The sequence below is a fragment of the Lepidochelys olivacea genome (assembly GCF_965140295.1).
Source record: "Lepidochelys olivacea isolate rLepOli2 genome assembly, chromosome: 3".
NCBI lineage: Eukaryota > Metazoa > Chordata > Testudines > Cheloniidae > Lepidochelys > Lepidochelys olivacea.
In genome coordinates, this window is record NC_140413.1 from 12,469,193 (window position 1) to 12,490,664 (window position 21,472).

General features: G+C 44.7%; 1 protein-coding gene across 3 annotated transcripts in view; it reads left to right on the forward strand.

The window, feature by feature from the left end:
* The window catches only part of PKHD1 (PKHD1 ciliary IPT domain containing fibrocystin/polyductin), a 433,326-nt gene that overhangs the window by 382,485 nt on the left and 29,369 nt on the right, over window positions 1-21,472 (forward strand). For 2 of the 3 annotated variants that reach the window (XM_084623855.1, XM_084623856.1), the window contains exon 66: window positions 11,703-16,230. The exons of the other annotated variant lie outside the window; for it this stretch is intronic. In XM_084623855.1, coding sequence (XP_084479981.1) covers window positions 11,703-12,052 — 350 coding nt within the window. In that variant the 3' untranslated portion in view covers window positions 12,053-16,230. Of the gene's footprint in view, window positions 1-11,702; window positions 16,231-21,472 lie in introns of those variants that run through there. 3 annotated transcript variants of the gene reach the window in all.

The following is a 21,472-nucleotide window of genomic DNA, read 5'->3' on the forward strand; positions in this document are numbered from 1 at the left end:
ACTAAAATGGGACTTGGGCTCCTAAGTGCCTACAGGTACATCTACACTTCCAGCTGGAAATATAATTCCCTGATCGAGGATATATAACTGCATGAGCTCTGATCAACCTCGCGTACTAAAAACAGAAGTGTAGCTGCAGCCATGCAAGCAGTGGGAGGGGCTAGCAGTGGGAGTACGTGCCTAGCACCTCGGATGGGTATATATTTGGGGTGGCTGGTCCTTCCCGCTGCTCGAGCCACCGCCGCTGCAGTCTGTTTTTACAATACTAGTTTGATCAGAGCTAGAGTGAGTACGTCTCTGTGCTGGGAATTACATCCCCAGTTGAAGTGTGCACATGCCCGAAATTGCTTTTCAGTCTGGGATGTAGGCTTCTAAGTAACGTAGGTGTTTTTAACAGATTTACCAATAGCTGGATGTTGGAGATTACTGACTGATGCTACTGCTGATTGGGTAGGAATTGTGCACACGGCTAGTTTATGGGTCCAGGATAAGGGCAGGGCAAAAAAATTTTTACCAAAACTTTTTTCGGGTGAAAAATGAAGATTCAGTGACACTGACATGTTTCACAAATATGTGTTGGTTTCACCAAATTGTTTGTTTAGAAAACAAAAACAATGTATGCAACCTTCAACATTTGATTTCAACATTGACAAAACGTTTTGAGTTTTTAAAATATTTCCTTTACTTTTATTTTTTTAATTCAAAAACATTTTGAAATGGTCAAAATCAAAATGAAAGATTTTATTTGAGCCAAAACAAAAATTTTTCTCAGCTTTTCAGTTTGCTGATTTTTTTTAAAATTTATTTTCAGCCTGACCCAAAACAGATTTTTGTGACCCTTTTTCAACATTGCTAGTGAGCTAAAAATATCAGTAATTTGCCCAGCCATAGCCGTGATTTCAACCTTTGTCATTTAGACTGGGACAGGGACTGCTATTTACTGTATGAATTCTCTCTCTGAACTGAAAATTTTCAGGAGAGTAAATGTGTGTTTCAGTTTTTAAGTGTCTATAGAATTTATAAAAAGAAAAGGAGTACTTGTGGCACCTTAGAAACTAACCAATTTATTTGAGCATGAGCTTTCGTGAGCTACAGCTCACTTCATCGGATGCATACCGTGGAAACTGCAGCAGACTTTATATACACACAGAATATGAAACAATACCTCCTCCCACCCCACTGTCCTGCTGGTAATAGCTTATCTAAAGTGATCATCAGGTTGGGCCATTTCCAGCACAAATCCAGGTTTTCTCACCCCCCACCCCCCACACAAATTCACTCTCCTGCTGGTGATAGCCCATCCAAAGTGACAGCTCTTTACACAATGTGCATGATAATCAAGCTGGGCCATTTCCTGCACAAATCCAGGTTCTCTCACCCCCTCACCCCCCTCCCAAAAACCACACACACAAACTCACTATCCTGCTGGTAATAGCTCATCCAAAGTGACCACTCTCCCTACAATGTGCATGATAATCAAGGTGGGCCATTTCCAGCACAAATCCAGGTTTTCTCACACCCCCCTCCACCCCCATACACACACAAACTCACTCTCCTGCAGCAGAGACGGAGAGTGAGTTTGTGTGGGGGGGTGGAGAGGGGTGTGAGAGAACCTGGATTTGTGCAGGAAATGGCCCAACTTGATTATCATGCACATTGTGTAAAGAGTTGTCACTTTGGATGGGCTATCACCAGCAGGAGAGTGAATTTGTGTGGGGGGGTGGGGGGTGAGAAAACCTGGATTTGTGCTGGAAATGGCCCAACCTGATGATCACTTTAGATAAGCTATTACCAGCAGGACAGTGGGGTGGGAGGAGGTATTGTTTCATATTCTCTGTGTGTATATAAAGTCTGCTGCAGTTTCCACGGTATGCATCCGATGAAGTGAGCTGTAGCTCATGAAAGCTCATGCTCAAATAAATTGGTTAGTCTCTAAGGTGCCACAAGTACTCCTTTTCTTTTTGCGAATACAGACTAACACGGCTGTTACTCTGAAACCTATAGAATTTATGGGTGAAATCTTGACCCCATTCAATTCAGTGTCCCTTTTGCCAATGTCAGTTTCGTAAAGTGCACAGCACAAGCGGGCCCCAGCCTGTTCCAGGCTTCTCCATGCTACTGCAACGTAAGTGATTAGCAATAATAGAACATATGTATAGCTAGTATACACTAATCATAAAGCACTCTAGGAACTTTCAGGATGAAAGCCATTGTTACCAAGGTAAGTTAATTTGGGGATGATTACTCTAATATGCATCTTGCATACTTCTGAGTGAGTCAGGGCACATTTAAGCTGTCCACGCCAGACCCGTTCACTGCTGTCACTTTTCTGTAGGCCTTTTCACGGTTGAATGTTTTGTCCAGCTATATAAAACCACAAGTCAAAAAGCAGTCTCATTCGCTTGTTTTTCCTTGCTTTGCTCCTCTAGCATTTTTGTGGGGTGGGGTAATCTTTTCTCATAATGATTTACTGATCAAACATAACTCCCTCTGAGGTCACAGCCAAAGCAGAGACATTTAGGGCCGTGCAGCTGGCACCGGGCTCCACCAAACAGCAGAAAGTATTGGCTTCCACCTTTACAAACTTGGATGGGCTCCTCCAGCTGTCGCCTGCTAAGAGCAAAGATCGGAGTCCATTTCTCAGCCCATCCTGGAACCCTGAATGAACCACACATGTATTCGGTCACTGGCATTTTTTCCACCTCCTCCCCTAAATTTTGTGGATTGCATAAGAGGCTAGTTTGAGTTTCGTCTTCATATTTTAATTAGTGTCCATCACAAAAGCAGAACAGAGAGAGAGAGAGAGGAAATGCTGCAGTTTATATGTTTTGATATTTGCCATACTTCTCCAAAATACAGCATTCGTCTGTGTGCCTTAGGATACATATAAATTCATTTTTTATCTAATTTGTCTGAGATCTAAGCTTCCTGTGGAGGTCTGAGATCAAAGGATCTGATTCCGTCTGATGTTGGCTCTGACACATAATGTGTGCTGACTTAGTTCTGTCTATAAACTCGCAGTGGGAGGCTGCCATATTCCCTTGGCCCCTTTACATAGTGAACTTTCATTTCAGCTGGGGAGGCTGACAGATACCGTGTTGACTGGAACCATCGTGTAAATAATTCATGGAGAGATTTTTGTCAGAAAAAGGAAATCCAGCCACTTACCGTCTTTTAGGAATTGTTGCAAGACAAAGAGATTCCCTGATATGTTCAAACCTAAACAAGGATAACGATATCTTATGCGAATTTAATGTGTGTGACTTGAAATGCCTAATGTTTGATTTCCCCTTATTTAAAATAATGTTGGTTTTGGAGCGAGAGACAATCAAAGCTACAGTCATTTTTGTTTAGTTTCTGCCTTACATTTTTTTCCCTGTGAAAAAATCCCATATTTCTAATCCAATGAGATTTTTGGGATCTTTATTATTATTTCTCTGATAATGAATGTTAGGGGGCTTATTCCTTCACCCACTTACTTCCCTGGTCCTTCTCGCATGAACAGAGAGCAACAATACCCGAACTCCAAAGGTGCAAACAATTCAACGTTTATTGGGGTGAACTTGCAGCAAGCATGATTCCAGTTTCCTTCCTTAGTGTCCCCTGTCCCAGCTCTGACACTACAGAGCCTTACCTATGGCCCTGTTCCCATTCCTGCCCTTAGCTAAACATGATTCCAATTTCCCCACCCCCATTCCCTGTTCCCATTTCACACACACACACTTGTTAGTCTCTAAGGTGCCACGAGTACTCCTTTGCTTTTTGCGAATACAGACTAACATGGCTGCTATCTGAAACTTCCTGATTGACTGCAGACTATATAGTAAAACTTGAGTTCTGCTTAGCTATACCTTAACCAATCATTTTACTGAAATTTAACTAACCAATCCTAACATATTGTAACATGATTATTTAACCAAATATATCCCACCACCTTAATTAGTTTACACCCAGAAAAATTAATTATACAGCAGACTGAAACAATCACAGAACCAGACAAAGATTATACAGATGAACAACAGGGAAATGGGGACTACAGTGATAGAATAACAAAGACATGAGGATTTCACATCCCAGCTATTGATAAGTGAGTTCTTGCCAGACAGGATGCTATCAAACTAAGTTTCCTTTTACATCTGCTAGGCACTTCCCTTTCTCTGGAGGCATAGGCATTATCAGTACAGGATTGTATTCCTAGCAGCCCAATAGCACATTCTTTCAATGTGACTAGTTTGCAATGTGAGGATGTGACCGGTCGCTTCCCAGCTTATGGCTGCCTCTGCTGCTTAGCCAAAGGCCTTAGCCTAAGCACAGGGCCTCAAACTGTCATAGTAAGAGAAGGACCTTACACCGGCAGACAGTGATTTTGATTCTTTTTATACCTCTAGAACTAGCTAAGTGATAAGAATACACCTAAATTCTTAGAGTCTAGGCCTTTACAGACAGGCCTGAATATCTATATCCTAACAATGAATACGACTCAAGATTACAAGATCTTATGGGTAGAGACCATCTCTTTGTTATATATTGTACAGGGCCCAACACAATGTAACTGGGGCCTGTCAAGGTTCCTCCCCCACTCTGAACGCTAGGGTACAGATGTGGGGACCTGCATGAAAACCTCCTAAGCTTATCTTTACCAGCTTAGGTCAAAAAGTTCCCCAAGGTACAAAATATTCCACCCTTTGTCCTTGGATTGGCCGCTACCACCACCAAACAAATACTGGTTACTGAGGAAGAGCTGTTTGGAAATGTTTTTCCCCCAACATACTTCCCAAAACCTTGCACCCCACTTCCTGGACAAGGTTTGGTAAAAAGCCTCACCAATTTGCCTAGGTGACTACAGACCCAAACCCTTGGATCTGAGAACAATGAAAAAGCATTTAGTTTTCTTACGAGAAGACTTTTAATAGAAATAGGAGTAAATAGAAGTAAAGAAATCCCCTCTGTAAAATCAGGATAGTAGATACCTTACAGGGTAATTAGATTCAAAACATAGAGAATCCCTCTAGGCAAAAACTTAAGTTACAAAAAAGATACACAGACAGAAATAGTTATTCTATTCAGCACAATTCTTTTCTCAGCCATTTAAAGAAATCATAATCTAACACATACCTAGCTAGATTACTTACTAAAAGTTCTAAGACTCCATTCCTGGTCTGTCCCCGGCAAAGGCAGCATAAAGACAGACCCACAGACCCTTTGTTTCTCTCCCTCCTCCCAGCTTTTGAAAGTATCTTGTCTCCTCATGGGTCATTTTGGTCAGGTGCCAGCGAGGTTACCTTTAGCTTCTTAACCCTTTACAGGTGAGAGGATTTTTCCTCTGGCCAGGAGGGATTTTAAAGGGGTTTACCCTTCCCTTTATATTTATGACAGGGCCTTACGGAGTGCGACAATACTGATGATGATGGTGTGTATACCAATAGATTCTAGGCCAAAGAGGACGAGTAGATCATCTGGTCTGACCTCCTGTATAACACAGGCCATTAAATTTCATCCTTACCCCTGTATTGTGCCCAATAACTTGTGTTTGACCAAAGCACGATTTCCTGACCTGAAGACATCTAGAGATGCAGAATCGTCACTTCCCTTCTCTCACCGCTAAAATATTATGCCTTATTTCTAATTTAAATGTGTCTTGCTTCAGCTTCCAGCCAGTTTCTCTTTATTTACCTTTCTCTGCTAGATTGAAGAGCCCTTTAGTGCCCAATATTTCTCCCCATGAAGTTACCTATGAACTGTAATCAAAGTCACCTCTCAGTCTTCTTTTTGAGAAGTTAAACAGACTGAGTTCTTTTAAGTCTCTCACTGGAAGGCATTTCTCCAGCCCTTGAATCATTTTTATGGTTCTTTTCTGCACCCACTCCAATTTCTCAACATGTTTTTTTATGGTGCGCACCAGAGCGGCATGCATTATTCCACTATCCAATTCAGCAATGCCAAATAGAGCAGTAAAATCATCTCCCTGCTCCTATTCACTACTCCACTGTTTATACATCCAAGGATTTAATTAGCCACTTTGCCACACCATTGCACTGGAAACTAGGTCCACTATGATCCCTAAATCCTTTTCAGAATCACTTTTTCCAAGGATGCACTCCTCTGGCCTAAAGTATGGCCTGCATTCCTTGTTCCTGGATGTGTAACTTTCCATTGAGCTGTATTAAAAGAAAATGCATTGTCTGAATGATTCCCCCTTGCAGGCAATTCATCTTGCTCTGTGTGACTGCCCTATCCTTGTGATTATGTACGACTCCACCAAACTTTGTGTCACCCACAAATTTTATCAGCACTGATTTTAAATTTATTCCCATTTATTGATGAAAGTGTTGGACAGTGTCGGGATTCGTACCAATCCCTGCAGAACCCTCTAGAAACACCCCATTTGATGGCAATTCCCTGTTGGTAACTATATTTGGAGATCTGTCAATTCACCAGTTCTTAATCAATTTATCATATGCTTTAGTGATAGGGAATAATGGTCATTTTTTAATCAGAATGTCATACGGTACTAAATCTTACAAAAAAATGTAAGCCCTATTTCATCTACGCAATTACCTTTATGAACTAAACTTGTAATGCCCTCAAAAAATGAGATCAGGTTTGCTTGACAAGACCTGTTTGGCATAAAAGAGATAAGGACATCGCCAGTCTGAAAAGAACTTGATATAAATCAAATACAGCATAAGGACTTAACTATATGAAGAGAACATGCACCAGTGTTCTATATCACTACGGACCCCTCTATATCACTACGGACCCCAAATGTTTTCTCTCTGTACCAGGTCTTACACTTCTCTATTTATGTACTTCTATGGCTTCCTTCATTGTAACTAGATTTCATCCTCACTGCAGCCCTGGGAGATAGGGAAACGCCAGTATCCCCATCTTCCTGACAGAGAGCGGAGGCACAGGGTAGATTAAGTGACTTGCCCAAGGTCACACAGAAGGTCTATGGCAGAGCCAGAACTAGACTGCCTAAGGCCCTGACCAATGCCCTCTATACTATTGTGGCTTAATTCGCTTTGTGTCAGCGTCGCACATCTTCATTTGGTGTCTGTGCCAGGGGAACTTCACCAATGCCGTTATAACCGAGCATGTTTTCCTAACATGGATGGGGCCTACACCCGAGGGGGCACTAAATGCACATGCTGTAGGCTGGTTGTTTTGCTAAGGATTCATCATGCTGTTTAAAGTGCATCAGAGTCCGACCTGTATATTGCAGGCCACTAAATTTCACCCGGATACCCGTATATGGGGAGCCCAACGACTTTAGTTAGAAAAAGCGTTTCAGTCCTCAGGAACCTAAACCATTGTGTGGCACAGGCCTAAGCACAGGAGAGTCCAAGGCTCCACCAAGCCCGATGGCCATGCGATGGCAGGGTGGGATATGCCCAGATGATCCCAGCAGACAATCCTTGCCTCATGCTACAGAGGAAGGCAAAAAAGTCCCCAGGGTCCCTGCCAGGTAACTGTGGATAGTGGGGAGGGGCACTATTGAAAGGTTCTGTGGGGACACGTGACCGCCCCCTGTGTTGCCTCTGCCTCCGCCCCCTGAAACTTGATCCGTAGGTAGACAACATACACCAGCAATTACCTCCTCCTCCTGGTCTTTGTCTTGTGACTGGCCAGCCCCTTCAGAGCTCACAGACCCCCCCTCCCCGCCTGAACTATCCCCAAACGATTTAGCAAGGGTTCAAAACAAGACCAACAAAAGGGGCAACCCAGTTGGGATGCACCATCCCCCATTTGGCACCTGGGTGGGATGGTGCTTGGGACTGGATCATCTCAGTTAACAAGAGGCTGGAGAATGATCAGTCATTTTTTGTTGGACCCTATGTTATGACACCCTAAATTGCATTCTTCCTTATAGGCATATTGGCGGCTGCTGCTGTTTCAGTGCACCCCTACCACCACCCCTTTCCCACTCTCCCGCTTTCCCCACAGCCTTCTTCCCTCACTCACCCCCAGGACTCTCAGGCTGGATGGGGATCCACCAGAGCTACCTGGCGCTGAGCACCCCGTCACAGCTCACCTTCCCAGTCTTGAAGATGTCCCCTTGACTCACCTCCGCGAGCAGTCTACAAAGCAGACAGTGGGAAGTGCTAAGACTCCAGCAGCAGGGAAAGAGAAGCAGCCTGGTGTAGCCCGGAGGGGTGGTGGTTAAGAGCTCAGCCCACAGCCAGCCGCCCTGCTGCTTCCTTTTTCCCCATGCCACATGGACACAAAGGGAGTGCCACCACCCAGGGGAGGCACTGTCTCCTTACTGCTGGGCATCCTGGCAGGAGGCATACTGAGAAATCTGGGGGGCACGTAACCCCCCCACATGCATCACCGCTGGTCCCTGACAATCTAACCTGGGGGAAAATCCTTCCCAACCCCAAATCTAGCAACCATTTAGACCTTGAGCACATGTTCAAGACCCACCAGCCAGGCATCTACGGTGATGTTCTGTACCACCTCAGAGCATTGGCCCACCTTGCTTGGTGTCCCATCTCCAGCTGTGGCCAGTCTCTGATGCTTCAGAGGAAGGCTAACTCCCCTTCCCCTTCTGAATGCATCTGGCAACTGTGCATCAGGGTTAAAAGTCCTTCCTGCCCTTGCAGGTTCCTGTTTGACATCCTGAAACATGAGATTCGATTGCAATCACTGTGTTAATGCTGCGCTGCAAAGGTTATAAGCACGCTGAAAGCAATGCAACAGAATATTACTGGTTTCAGAGTAGCAGCCGTGTTAGTCTGTATTCGCAAAAAGAAGAGGAGTACTTGTGGCACCTTAGAGACTAACAAATTTATCTGAGCATAAGCTTTCGTGAACTACAGCTCACTTCATCAGATGCGTTCACCTAGAAGCTCCAACAAAGATAGGGACCTCATTGTGCTAGGCACTGTATAAACGTATAGAGAAGGGCAGTCCCTGTCCCATGCACGTTGCAACCTAAATAAACCAAAGGGGAGAGGGGAAGCAGATGCACAGGGAGGGGAGCCAGATGCAAAGTCAGATGAAGTAAGTTGCCCGTGGTCAGGGGCAGAGCTTGGACTAGAAACAGCGTCTTCTAACTCCCAGCCCAGTGCCCTTTCCCCAGCCCTACTGGCTCACCTCGTGGCATCAGGATCACGTTTTCTCAGTTTACAAAATAAAACAATGATTTTTCTTCCTGCCAGCCCTGCAAACGCAGGGTCCACTCTTACAGCACTTACTCCAGCAAAGTTGCTATTGACTTCAGCAGGAGCTTTACCGGAGGAAGGACTGCAAGACTCTGCCTGTCACCTGGGATGTGAAAAGCACGCTGGGCTCTTCCTGCGTCTTCCATCATCATCAGTTACAAAGACTCTGCAGATGGAGCTTGCTGCCAGTGGTACATTAGGTGGGATTGAATCCGTAGCCGTGCTAGCTCGGCAGTGTTAAGGAAAGTGGTGGCATGGCTTTATCAGTAAAGTAAGCAGATGTCACCTGGAGCAGGTGAAATGAATCATAGAATCATAGAATCATAGAATATCAGGGTTGGAAGGGACCCCAGAAGGTCATCTAGTCCAACCCCCTGCTCAAAGCAGGACCAATTCCCAGTTAAATCATCCCAGCCAGGGCTTTGTCAAGCCTGACCTTAAAAACCTCTAAGGAAGGAGATTCTACCACCTCCCTAGGTAACGCATTCCAGTGTTTCACCACCCTCTTAGTGAAAAAGTTTTTCCTAATATCCAATCTAAACCTCCCCCACTGCAACTTGAGACCATTACTCCTCGTTCTGTCATCTGCTACCATTGAGAACAGTCTAGAGCCATCCTCTTTGGAACCCCCTTTCAGGTAGTTGAAAGCAGCTATCAAATCCCCCCTCATTCTTCTCTTCTGCAGGCTAAACAATCCCAGCTCCCTCAGCCTCTCCTCATAACTCATGTGTTCCAGTCCCCTAATCATTTTTGTTGCCCTTCGCTGGACTCTCTCCAATTTATCCACATCCTTCTTGAAGTGTGGGGCCCAAAACTGGACACAGTACTCCAGATGAGGCCTCACCAATGTCGAATAGAGGGGAACGCTCACGTCCCTCGATCTGCTCGCTATGCCCCTACTTATACATCCCAAAATGCCATTGGCCTTCTTGGCAACAAGGGCACACTGCTGACTCATATCCAGCTTCTCGTCCACTGTCACCCCTAGGTCCTTTTCCGCAGAACTGCTGCCTAGCCATTCGGTCCCTAGTCTGTAGCTGTGCATTGGGTTCTTCCGTCCTAAGTGCAGGACCCTGCACTTATCCTTATTGAACCTCATCAGATTCCTTTTGGCCCAATCTTCCAATTGGTCTAGGTCCTTCTGTATCCTATCCCTCCCCTCCAGCGTATCTACCACTCCTCCCAGTTTAGTATCATCCGCAAATTTGCTGAGAGTGCAATCCACACCATCCTCCAGATCATTTATGAAGATATTGAATAAAACCGGCCCCAGGACCGACCCTTGGGGCACTCCACTTGATACCCCTTGATGAGACTAGGGACTGGTCTATTCTAACGCTGTAAATCGATCTAAGTTACACTAGCTCAGTTATGTACGTTACCAAACTGAAGTCGAGGTAACTTAGCTTGACTTACGGAGGTGTCTACACCACGCTATGTCGACGGGAGATGCTCTTCCGTTGACATAGCTTCCGCCTCTCAGGGAGGTGGAGTACGGACAATGACGGGAGAGCGCTCTCCCATTGATTTAGCGTGTCTTCTCCAGACCCGCTAAATCGACACCGCTGCATCGATCACAGCAGTGCTGATTTAGCGGGTCGTGTAGACATGGCCTAGATCTGCATCAGAAGCATATACCTGGATTGTTTGTTTATTTATTTTGCAAAGATTTTAGCAACTGTATAAAGTACTCAAAATAAGAGTAAGAAGCAGCCTGCCTGCATGCACCCCAATGCAGGATTGGAGCTTTAGAAGACAATGTCAGCTCAAAAGTCGTATGTTGTCACAAAACCAGATAATGTGCCTGATAATGCTTCAGGTTATTAAGAATGCTTACTTTTTGCATTTTCCGCTTTGGATAATGAAAATCAATGATACCCGGTTTCACGTTTGTGTTTTCAGTCAACATTACTTTTGTTTTTCAATCATTTTCTTTTTCATGTCCCCCGTGCTGCTTTGTCTGAGTTCCAAACACTGCAGGGGGAAAAGGGTCATGCTTTATAGTAAGCTTCCATTTAGAAATGGCTCACAAAGGGTTAATACATTATTAATAGCTGCATGCTACAGACATGAATACTATGTGTTACGGGTGGTCATAAGCAACCTATTAACCTGTTGAACTCCATACCAATCTTTATCCCACTTATTGAAACATCTGTTAATCAATGATTAACCTTTTATAATCTATCTGTGAATGGCACCTTCATATAAAATGTGAGGAAAACTGTTGTCATATGAATAATTTTGTGTTACGTGTGGAGATATTTAATTGCTGGTATGTTTTATATCAATATATTTTTACAACTTGCTTATAAGGGGTTAATAGATGACTAATAGATATGCAATATATATTTAAAAAATTGTTATAGAGTCTACTAATTAAAGTGCAATTTCCCCTTTAACAGTCATTTTCCAGTGACCACCACACTTCAGTTAGCAAAAGGCTCTAGAATGGGGCAGAGACATAAACAGGAAGGGAAGAAAAAGACAGGGACCTACTGGTAAGGTAAAGAGTAAAGGGATTTTCTCTTTCAGATATAGAAGCAAATGGAGTACCAGGAAACACAACGAGACAGATAAAGGAGTTGCACCAACAGACAGTTAAAGCCAGGTCAATGCAGAAGATAAGTCCTGTTGAACATAAAAGGACGAGTAGAAAGAACTTATCCCTGGCTAGGAAACATGACAGCAGCCATCCATTACATGGAAGAACAGCTCTGTGGGGTTCTCTGGAACTTCAGCAGCGTGGTGCCAAGGAGTTCTGTGACTGGAAGGATACCCATCAGCAGCAGTTTGCTTGCACCCACGGAAAAGAGATGGGAGGAGTAGAGCCTGTTCCCCAGAATGTGAACAGAGAGAGGCAGGAGACGGCTGTGGGATCTTGAGGAGATGTGTAAGGGAAAGGATGAGATGTGGTACCATCAACATGAAACATTTTCTGGGAGGAAATCCAATGGAACATAGAAACCTGAGACTCTTCTTCCACTGGTGTGGTCAGAAAAAGCATATTAGCACTGGACACTTGCAAACACTTTAGGATAGTTAACAGCGAAGACATGGTCTTAGTGGTTAAAGCAGTAAATCTGATCTGTCCATCGTTTGTTTTCCCGCTCTCCTTAGTCCCTGATTTAGCAAAGTACTTAAATCCATCACTAGTCAGAAAAGCAGGTGCATATGTACCACTTCATTGTGGCTTAAGCATACGCTTAAGTACTTTCCTGAATAGAAATGGATCTAAGCAATGGCTTAAAACTCAGAAGGTGCTCTGTTGAATTAGGGCCTTACCCTGTGACCCCTTCAGGTCAGCAGCCTTCCCTTCCTGAATGTTTGGAAATGCCTAGCACATCGTGACCATTGCCATTATTGTTAATAATAATAATAATGAACTGGGAGGCTGGTCTGATTCATAGATTCTAAGCCTAGAAGGTACCATTGTGATCATCTAGTCTGACTTCCTTTATAACACAGATCATAGGACTTCCGTGAAATAATTTCCTTTTTGAAGTAGAGTATATCTTTTAGAAAAAAACATCTTGATTTAAAAGTTGCCAGTGATGAAAAATCTACCACATTTCTTGATATGTTGTTCCAATGATTAATTACGCTCACTGTTAAAAAAAATTACGCCTTTTTTCCCATCTGGACTTGTCTCACTTCAACTTCCAGCCATTGGATCTTTGTTATACTTTTGTCTTATAGATTAAATAGCCTATTATCAAATATTAGTTCCCCATGTAGACACTTACAGACTGTGTTCAAGTCACCCCTTAACCTTCTCTTTGTTAAACAGATTGAGCTCCTTGAATCTATCGTGATAAGGCAGGTTTTCCAATCCTTTCATCATTCTCATGGCTCTTCTCGGACCCCTCTTCTGGTTTCTCCTCCTGAGTGACTCTCTACAATGGGTCACTGGAATTCTCTGTCCCTCTCTTTACTGAGCTGTAAAATGGAGAGTGTTAATACTTGCCTCCCTCAAAAGAGGGTGGGGAGACTTTATTATGGCACCACAGGATCCTTGGGTGAAGGGTGCTCTGCAAGCACAAGATGTTATTTCCATTCATCTATAGAACAGGTCCAGCATGTGCTTGTGTCATGGCTGCCATTTGGGCCAACACCAGGGATTAAAGTGCGGACCTCTAGAACTGAAAACACAAGAGTCTCCAGCTTATGCTAAAGAGCCAGCTTCAGGGATGCTGACCAGTAGGCAGAGGCAGCTCGTCCCAAGCATCTGAGATTCACAGCAGTTCAAATTCCAGACAAGGCCCAAGTTATGTGACCGCAGCCATTTTGCCTGGCACAGTAGGGACTGAATCATGATGAAAGCATCAGTGTGTAGAGCTCTTTCTCAAGAGTAAGGTTTTGGATCAGTCTGCTGCTCTGTGGACCGGGCGCAGAAGGTTACTCAGAGCACGCAGTGGCCAGTGAGTTACACTTTCCCACATCAGCCCTTCTACTCTGCCTCTGTCCTGCTCCACAGAGACTCTCTCTGGTAGTGAGAGAATGATTCATTCACCATGTCCCCTCAGTCAGCGGCCTGTCCGCTAAGACTAAATGCCAGCTCCTGCCTACCAGCACATTTCATATAGCCTATTGAAAAGCCATCAGAGGGTAACAACCTTCAGTACTGTCACTGCCAGTCTCAGCTGGATTCAAACCCGATCACCTTAGCCATGAAAGGATTCTGTCATTGTGCACATAGACCCCATTCTACCATGGCCACTAAGGGGTTAACAGGAAGGCTAGCTATCTCCTCAGCATTGGCTAACTGCTGGTCCAGGAACAGCTGGGGGATCTGAAGGCTGCAGAGGAGAGGAGGGAGGGACCATTCAGAGGAGATGCCTTCAGCACCAGACAGCTGGACTTCCAGGCATGGAGAATCAAAGAATGTGAGTCTGGAACAGGTCTACAGGAGAGGAAAGGTAGGAAGCAGTAAGGGACTGTGAGGAACTGTCCCAGCTGCTTAATGCAGGTTCCCTGGGCTGGATCACAGAAGAGTGGGTGGGCCCGGGTTCCTCTATCCTCTCCTGCAAAGGAGATAGTAAAACCCCTAAGACTAAGGGGATCAGGACTGTTAGAGGGCTTTCCCTCCACCCTCCCACTTCCCTGGTTCTTGTCATGCCGACAGCAAGCAGCAAAAGACCAGAAGGCCGAAGCGCAGGCAATGCAATGTTTATTGGGGTTAATTTCCAGCAAGCATGATTCCAATTTTCCCACCCACTTCCTGTTTGACCCCAGTTTAGAGTGTAAGAGTCTCAGCTATACCTTAACCAATCATTTTTCTGAAATCTTATCTAGCCAATCCTAACATATTGTAACATAATTCTCTAACCAATTATATCCCACTACCCTAATTAACCTAGCAAAATTAATTATACAGCAGACAGAAGCAATTAGAGAACCAGACAGATTAACAATAGAAAAGTGGGGGCCATAAAGGTAAAACAATACAGAAATGAGGGTTTCACAACCACAACCATTGATAAGTGATTTCTTGCCAGACAGATTTCTTGCTATTAAACTAAACTTTCTTTAACCATTTTCTTTATCTGGTGGTGATGGGCGCTATCAGAACAGGATCGTCTTCCTAGCAGCCCAATAGCACCTTATTTCAGTGTGACTAGTTTGGAATGTGAGGATATGACCGGTCGCTTCCCAGCTTATGGCTGCCCCTGCTGCTTAGCCAAAGGCCTTAGCCGAAGAACAAGGCCTCAGACTACCCTAGAGAGAAGGCCCAGACAGAGGCGGACTTGTGATTTTAATTCTTTGTTTTATACCTCTATAACTAACTAAGTGAAAAAAATACACTGAAGTTCTTGAATTATAGGCCTTTACAGGCAGGCCTGAATATCTGTATTCTAACAAAGACACCGCAGAGGCTTGGGATTTTCAACCCTTTGCTAGGGTTATTGGACTCCTGGTCTATCAGACACTATTGGCCTGGAAGGGGAGAAACTATAAATGACTTGTCGGCGGGAGTTAGAAGAAGAAGCCGCTCGGAACGTGGCCAAGCAACTGTTGGTGGACTGTGGGGGGGGGGGGGAGAAAGTGAGGCAGAGATGCTGTTACACCTTTAACATCCATGAGAGGGTGCTGGCTAGCAGAGATCTCCCTAGATGGATCCCCAATGCGCGGCCATGCACACTCCCACATTGTATTATTTTCACTAGGTGAGACTAGAAGAGGCTTAAGAGTGTCCAGGTTGCTACTGGACTTTGATGGTCACTAGCCATAAAGGAAATAGAGCAAATGGAAGCAACTGAGCTAGAAGCAGGTGCTAACTCTGCCCAGGGTCAGTCCAGGTCATCTAGGATTCTAGAGCTGGCCCCTATTTTTACAGAAAGGCCCACACGTGGTCCTGGCCCCTCCTGTATGTCTCCTCTGAAAGAAGACCTTTACCAAAGCACCATGGCCTCCTTATGATCATGTTGGGGCGCTGGTTCAGGATTGGGTCAGAGAACAGTCAGTCACATGTAGACTCACCAACACTCGCTCCTGCACTACCCCGGGTTCATAGTTTCATCAGGACAGATTCTCAGCTGGTGTAAATCAATGTAGCTCCCAGGCATCCCAGCTTTACAAGGGAAGAACTGAGAGATTAATAGATGTATCCAAAGTCACACAGGAAGTCTGTGGCAGAGCTTGGAAATGAACCCAAATATCTTGAGTCTTAGCCCAGGGCCTTACTTCGAGGAGGAAGGATGGTCCAATGGTTCAGGTACTAGCCTGGGTTGTGGGAGATCCAGGTGGAATTCCTGCTGTGCCCCAGACTTCCTGTGCGTAATCTTGCGCAAGTCCCATAGTTTCTCTGTGCCTCAGTTCCTCAGCTGTAAAACAGGTATAATAGCCCTGCCCTGCCTCCATGGGAGTGTTGTGAGGATACATTTATTACAATCTGAGTCGCTTAGATACTATGGTGATGGGGGCTATACAAGTACTTAGCATAGATAGATAAGATCAGGCTTCCTCTCATTGACTCACAATCTGTGGTATCTGCATTTATGATATGCCCTTCATTATGTTATCTTAGCACTGTGCACATAAATAAAAGTACCATTGAATTCTGTGCAAACACATCCACTTTCTGTGCTTGCCTTTTGCCCCATTAATTTTTGGTGTGAGTGAGTATATAGGGGGGAAATGCAGGGAAAAAGGAGAGACCCATGAGGAGCATCAGTGGAGAAGGGAGGTGGGAAGGAAGAGGTTCCACCGAAGGGAATGCTGAAAGAATGGTGAGCGAGGGAGAAAGAGAACCAGAAAAGGACAAAGTCACAGCAGCCAAAGGAAAAGGGAGTCTCAAGAAAAGCACCAGCCATGGTTTCAAAGGCATCATGGAAAATGAGAATAGAGGGAGAACCTTAGACTTGGAAGGAAGAGGAAGCATCATTAGAGACTTCTGGGAGGGCAGTCTTGGTGGAATGGAGAGGACAAATGCCAGATTGGAGCAGATGCAGGAGTGAGACCAAAGCACTGAGGAGAAACCAGCCCACTCATGAAGCATGGGAAGGAGGAAGATGTGGGCAGAGGAAGGGAGAAGCAGGGAAGAGTTAAGTTTTCTGTCGAGTAGGAAGACAAAAGCCAGCCTGACCAGAGGAGAGAGCTGGGAGGTGATTGGGTTGCACAAGTTGAGGTGTTGGGTCTGGAGGGGATGGGTCAAGTTGATGGAAGATTGTGAAGTGAGATTCAAGTAGCTTAAGTACAGGGAATTCCATTATCAGAGCCAATGGCCTTCTCTATACTAGGACTTTCCCTCTCTTGCAGCCCTAGTGTAGACAACGTGCCAGCAAGGTTTTAGGCTCTTTTGGAAATTTAAGCTTAGGAGAGCTAGACACCCCCTGCCATTGAATTTTAATGGGAGTTGGGCAGTTAACTCCTTTGACAATCCCAGCCTTAAGCACCACAGCCTGCTCTGAGCAAGGTTGGAAGACATGGGCTAAAATCCTGGCCCCATTGAAGTCAATAGCAAAATGTCCATGGGCTTCAGTGGGGCCAGGATTTCACCCATGGAGAATAAAAATGCCAGCAGCTACCTGGAGTCCTGTGCCCACTAACACTTGAATGCTGACACTGTTGCAACCGATAAGGTAGCTGAACTGGTGTCAGAGTAGCAGCCGTGTTAGTCTGTATTCGCAAAAAGAAAAGGAGTACTTGTGGCACCTTAGAGACTAACCAATTGATTTGAGCATGAGCTTTCGTGAGCTACAGCTCACTACGCCTGGCCTGTGAGAATCCCTAGATGCTGCCGTGAGCAAGTTTTCTTACGTGGCAGTGGGTTTTCCCTTCTCCCCTGACTTCTGAGGCGGAGAGGGAGCCGTGTTCCAGACAGATTAGCCTACGGCTTTGGGCCAGAGTTGATGAGACTTCACCAAGATACAGGCACAGACACGTGGAGAGAGGGGAAAAAAAGAGAGCCTGTGAAAAATTAAAATGACAAGGCTGGTTAGGGAGTGGAGATAACTGGGGATGTAGTGAAATTAATTGCAGTCTGGGTTGAAAGAATCATGTTCCTAAAACAAAATTTCAGCTCCCCCTTCTCCCAACAGCATCAGTGAGATTATAAACCCTTTCATTGCCCTTTTGTGTTACAAATAAAACTATTTGTTATGATTATTTGTTATTTCCACAGTGCTAAAGGTATGCATGGTATTTTACAGGCAAATCAGAGACAGGCTTGTAGTCAAAGACTCTGATCCTGCAAAGATTCATTGTGGGTAGTTCCATTAGGTGTAAAATGAAGCACACACCTAAATCCTCACTGGATTGGGTCTTAAATGAGAAGTAACACTTCTGGTACGTCTACACTGCAAGTGATTGTAGCATGGGTTGGCATGCCCATCTGAGCTTTAATCTAGCTAGAGTGTAGAATCATAGCAGCGTAGACACGGCAGTACAGGCTAGCAACCAGAGTACGTACCCAGGCTTCCTGATGGTTTTGGACTCCGGCATTGGTTAGCCACCGAAGGTCAAGCCCTCAGGAGAAGCTGAGTATGTACTCTGGTTCCTAGTCTATGTTGCCATGTCTGCTATTGTTACCTGAACTAGTTAGGTTTAAAGCAAGCTAGCACAAGTATACCTCCCCGAGCTACAATCACACTTTCACAGGCAGGGGAGAGGTACCCGTCAGGTGGGACGACGGATATTCAGTGCCAGTGTAAACCTAGTCCCAAAACAAAACAAAAAGGCTGAACAGTGTTGGGAAATGAAATGTTTCTGGTTTTTATTTTGTGATTTGTTATTCCCCACTCCTCCTTTTTTCATCTTGCCACTGGGGGGTGGGGGAAGAGAGAAGAGGGAGAAAAAGGAGCAAAAAACCAATGAATGAGGTGAAAAAACAGAAATGGGAAAATGTTTGTTTTCTGTTTTGAAAACTGAAACGTTTTTGGGGTGCGGGCAATTTTTTAGTCAAAATAATCCAATTGTTTTCAAAGCAATCTGAATTTCCCGCCAACACTTTCCTTTTCAAACCCAGAGCTTTGCTTGCTGAAGGAAGTCATGAAAGAAACCAGCTGCCCCCTGGTAGTGGAAGTTTTCTCGGGCACCTCTCCTTCGTCCAGGCTGCCGGCAGAGAGAAGGGCTGGCTTTCAGAAGGACCAAGTCCTCACAATTCCAGCTGAAGTCAATGGGTTGTCAGCGCTTCAGAAAATCATGCCCAGTCCCGAACAGTGTTCAGATTAGTGATGCACCCATCCAAGCAAATTACTACCTATTACTGGAATTGCTTGTCCAGTACTGCATCTTATTCTGTGATAAATTTCACCATTCATTAGGGCTCTGATCCACAAAACCATTTAAGCACATACTTAACTTTAAGCATATGAATGATTAAATGCCAGCTTTGAAGCACATGCTGAAATGCTTCGAAGGACTGGGGCCTGGGTTATCTGATTCATTTCCCAGTAGGTCATTTTGTCTATCCCCGTGACTGGATTGTGTGTGATTGGATGAATATGCCTTTCCTACCATGCACTTTGTCAATTTCAGACTACAGTGAAGATGACACATATATACAATATACAATACAAATTATACTAACCACCACCCCCAACTCTTGCTCCCCCTCCCACTACTGTCTTTTCATGCCTAGGTGCTGACAAAAGTTATTTGTCGTATTTCCTCCTCTTGGTGACTGACAGGAGACTGGTGTCAAGTGAGAAAATGAAATGTAAATTTTATTAAACACTCCTCTCATCTCTTTGTATCAATCCAGATTCCAGCCTAACATAGCAAATCAAATCCTGTCTTTGCCAGGCCTGAGGGCAAATGTAGAATAATTTCTCCTTAATACTATTGCCTCCTAGTAAAATATTTTTCTGTTTAGTAAATGAAAATTTAAAATGCAAACCTTGTTTTAATCCCAAAGAAAAAGATGTGCATTTCAGGGGAAGAATACTACACTTCATTCTGTTCTGCCTTGTGCTTTCTTCTTGTTTTCAGACCCAACAATGATGATTAGCTTCAGTTTAAATGGCAACTCCCATTTAAGTCTTGTCCGTCAGGACTTTCTAGATGTCCATCATGGGGCTTAGTAGCAGGTCCAGAGATGATTCTGATACATTTAATTTGAAATAGCATTATAATTACTGTAATGAATTGGTGTGTGCAACGCTGCTACCTACTGGATGGAATCGAAAATGCTCAGCTGTGTGTCAGAAGCTTTATACTATCATCATAATCCTTTAGCTGCAGTGTTCAGGCCTGTGTTTTCAGAAAAGGACGATCTCTATTCCAACCTTGCTGTTTCTGTGAATTTAGATTTTTCTATCAGTAGACCGCCAGGTGGACTTCCCCAGAGACGGGCTCTCAGGGCTTCCAGGGTCCGTATTCCTGGGCAGCATGGAAGCCCTAGGAACCTTGCAGTGACACAGTGGTGCCATCTTGCAAAGTCTTCACTGTTCTTTACAAGCCACTCCTGTCTCTGACCTGACAAACTCATTACACCACTTTCATGGTATTTATCCATGAAGGGTAGCACGCACGGTCTCCACTGAGAGCTTGTAACTTATCAGGACTCATAGTCGTTGCGAGATGTGTGTATGCGTAACATTTTAGGGACAATGTAACTATATTGAAAATCATGTCTTATGGTCTTGGAGTCAAAATGAATCACCAGTAAATCATGTCTCAGTGGTGACCCATTCAAGCTGGGGGGGGCGTTGTCACCCTCCCTGGCGAGCCAATTACAGAATGTACTTCTCAGTGGTCTACCTTTGTACCACTCCAGAAAAGTCAATGAAAAACCATCAGTGACAAACTATAAACTTCAAAACCACTTGGAAGTGAAAATGAATGACAGGACAGTGAGGGGGAGGACCCTGCCTGGGAATAGAGAAAAGGCTGATTCAGTATATCACAGGGTGGAGAAAGACACTCTGCATCCATTCACTGAGGAGACAGCTACTTGAGCAGGGGTGTTTCATGAAATCTTGGATCCTGGTTCCTGAGAAGCCAGCCAGCTCTGCAACAGACTGAACTTTCTGAGAGGGGGTTGGGGGCGATATACATTGTTAGAAAGGAAAGGTCACTATTAATGAGTATAGGCCCCTAATTCGCATTGTATGATTTTGTTTTTATTTTGTAACCAGTCTCTTGTTTCTAGTGGAACCTCTACTCTTTCTGAATAAACATTCTTTGGTTTTATTCTGAGTGCTCTCAAGTGCTTTGTGTTTTGCAGGAGCGATGAGGTAAGGTAAAACTGGGAAACAGGGCTATGCTGTTGCTGTGGGACCAGAGGATCTGGGATTGCTAAGAGTAGCCAGTACTGGGCTGGATAACACAGGGGAACACTTCAGTGGGACTGCGGTGCTTGTATGGTTACCATTCAAGGCAAAGACAGGGCTGGGATGGCCTGGAGGAGAGGGCTTGAATGGCGGACAGGCTGGGGGTGCTAAGGAGCTGGAGACAGCAGATAACAAGTTGAGGCTCACTCCTGGGTATCCTGAGCACTGTCACACTCACATCCTAAGCTCCCTGAGCTACCTGGCTTCCCAACTCAGGGAGCAGTGGCAATGATTTGAAAAGGTCGAACGGAAATGCTGTTTTGACAGTTTCCAAAATGAAATTCCAGAATTCCCATCCCACGGGACAGTTACCCCAAATAACAGAAGAGGAAACAGGGGCACAGAAAAGTTAAGTAACTCAAAGGTCACCAAAGGGCACCCGTGGCAAAGGAATAAGCAAAAAGCACCAAGTTCTCCTGTCTCCCTGTGTTAAGTTCTCTGTCCTAGATGCCTTCCACACAAAAAAGTGTGGTAGACTATACCAATAATAAATACAGGGCGAGGAAGGATGCTTTTGCAGTTAAGGCCCTG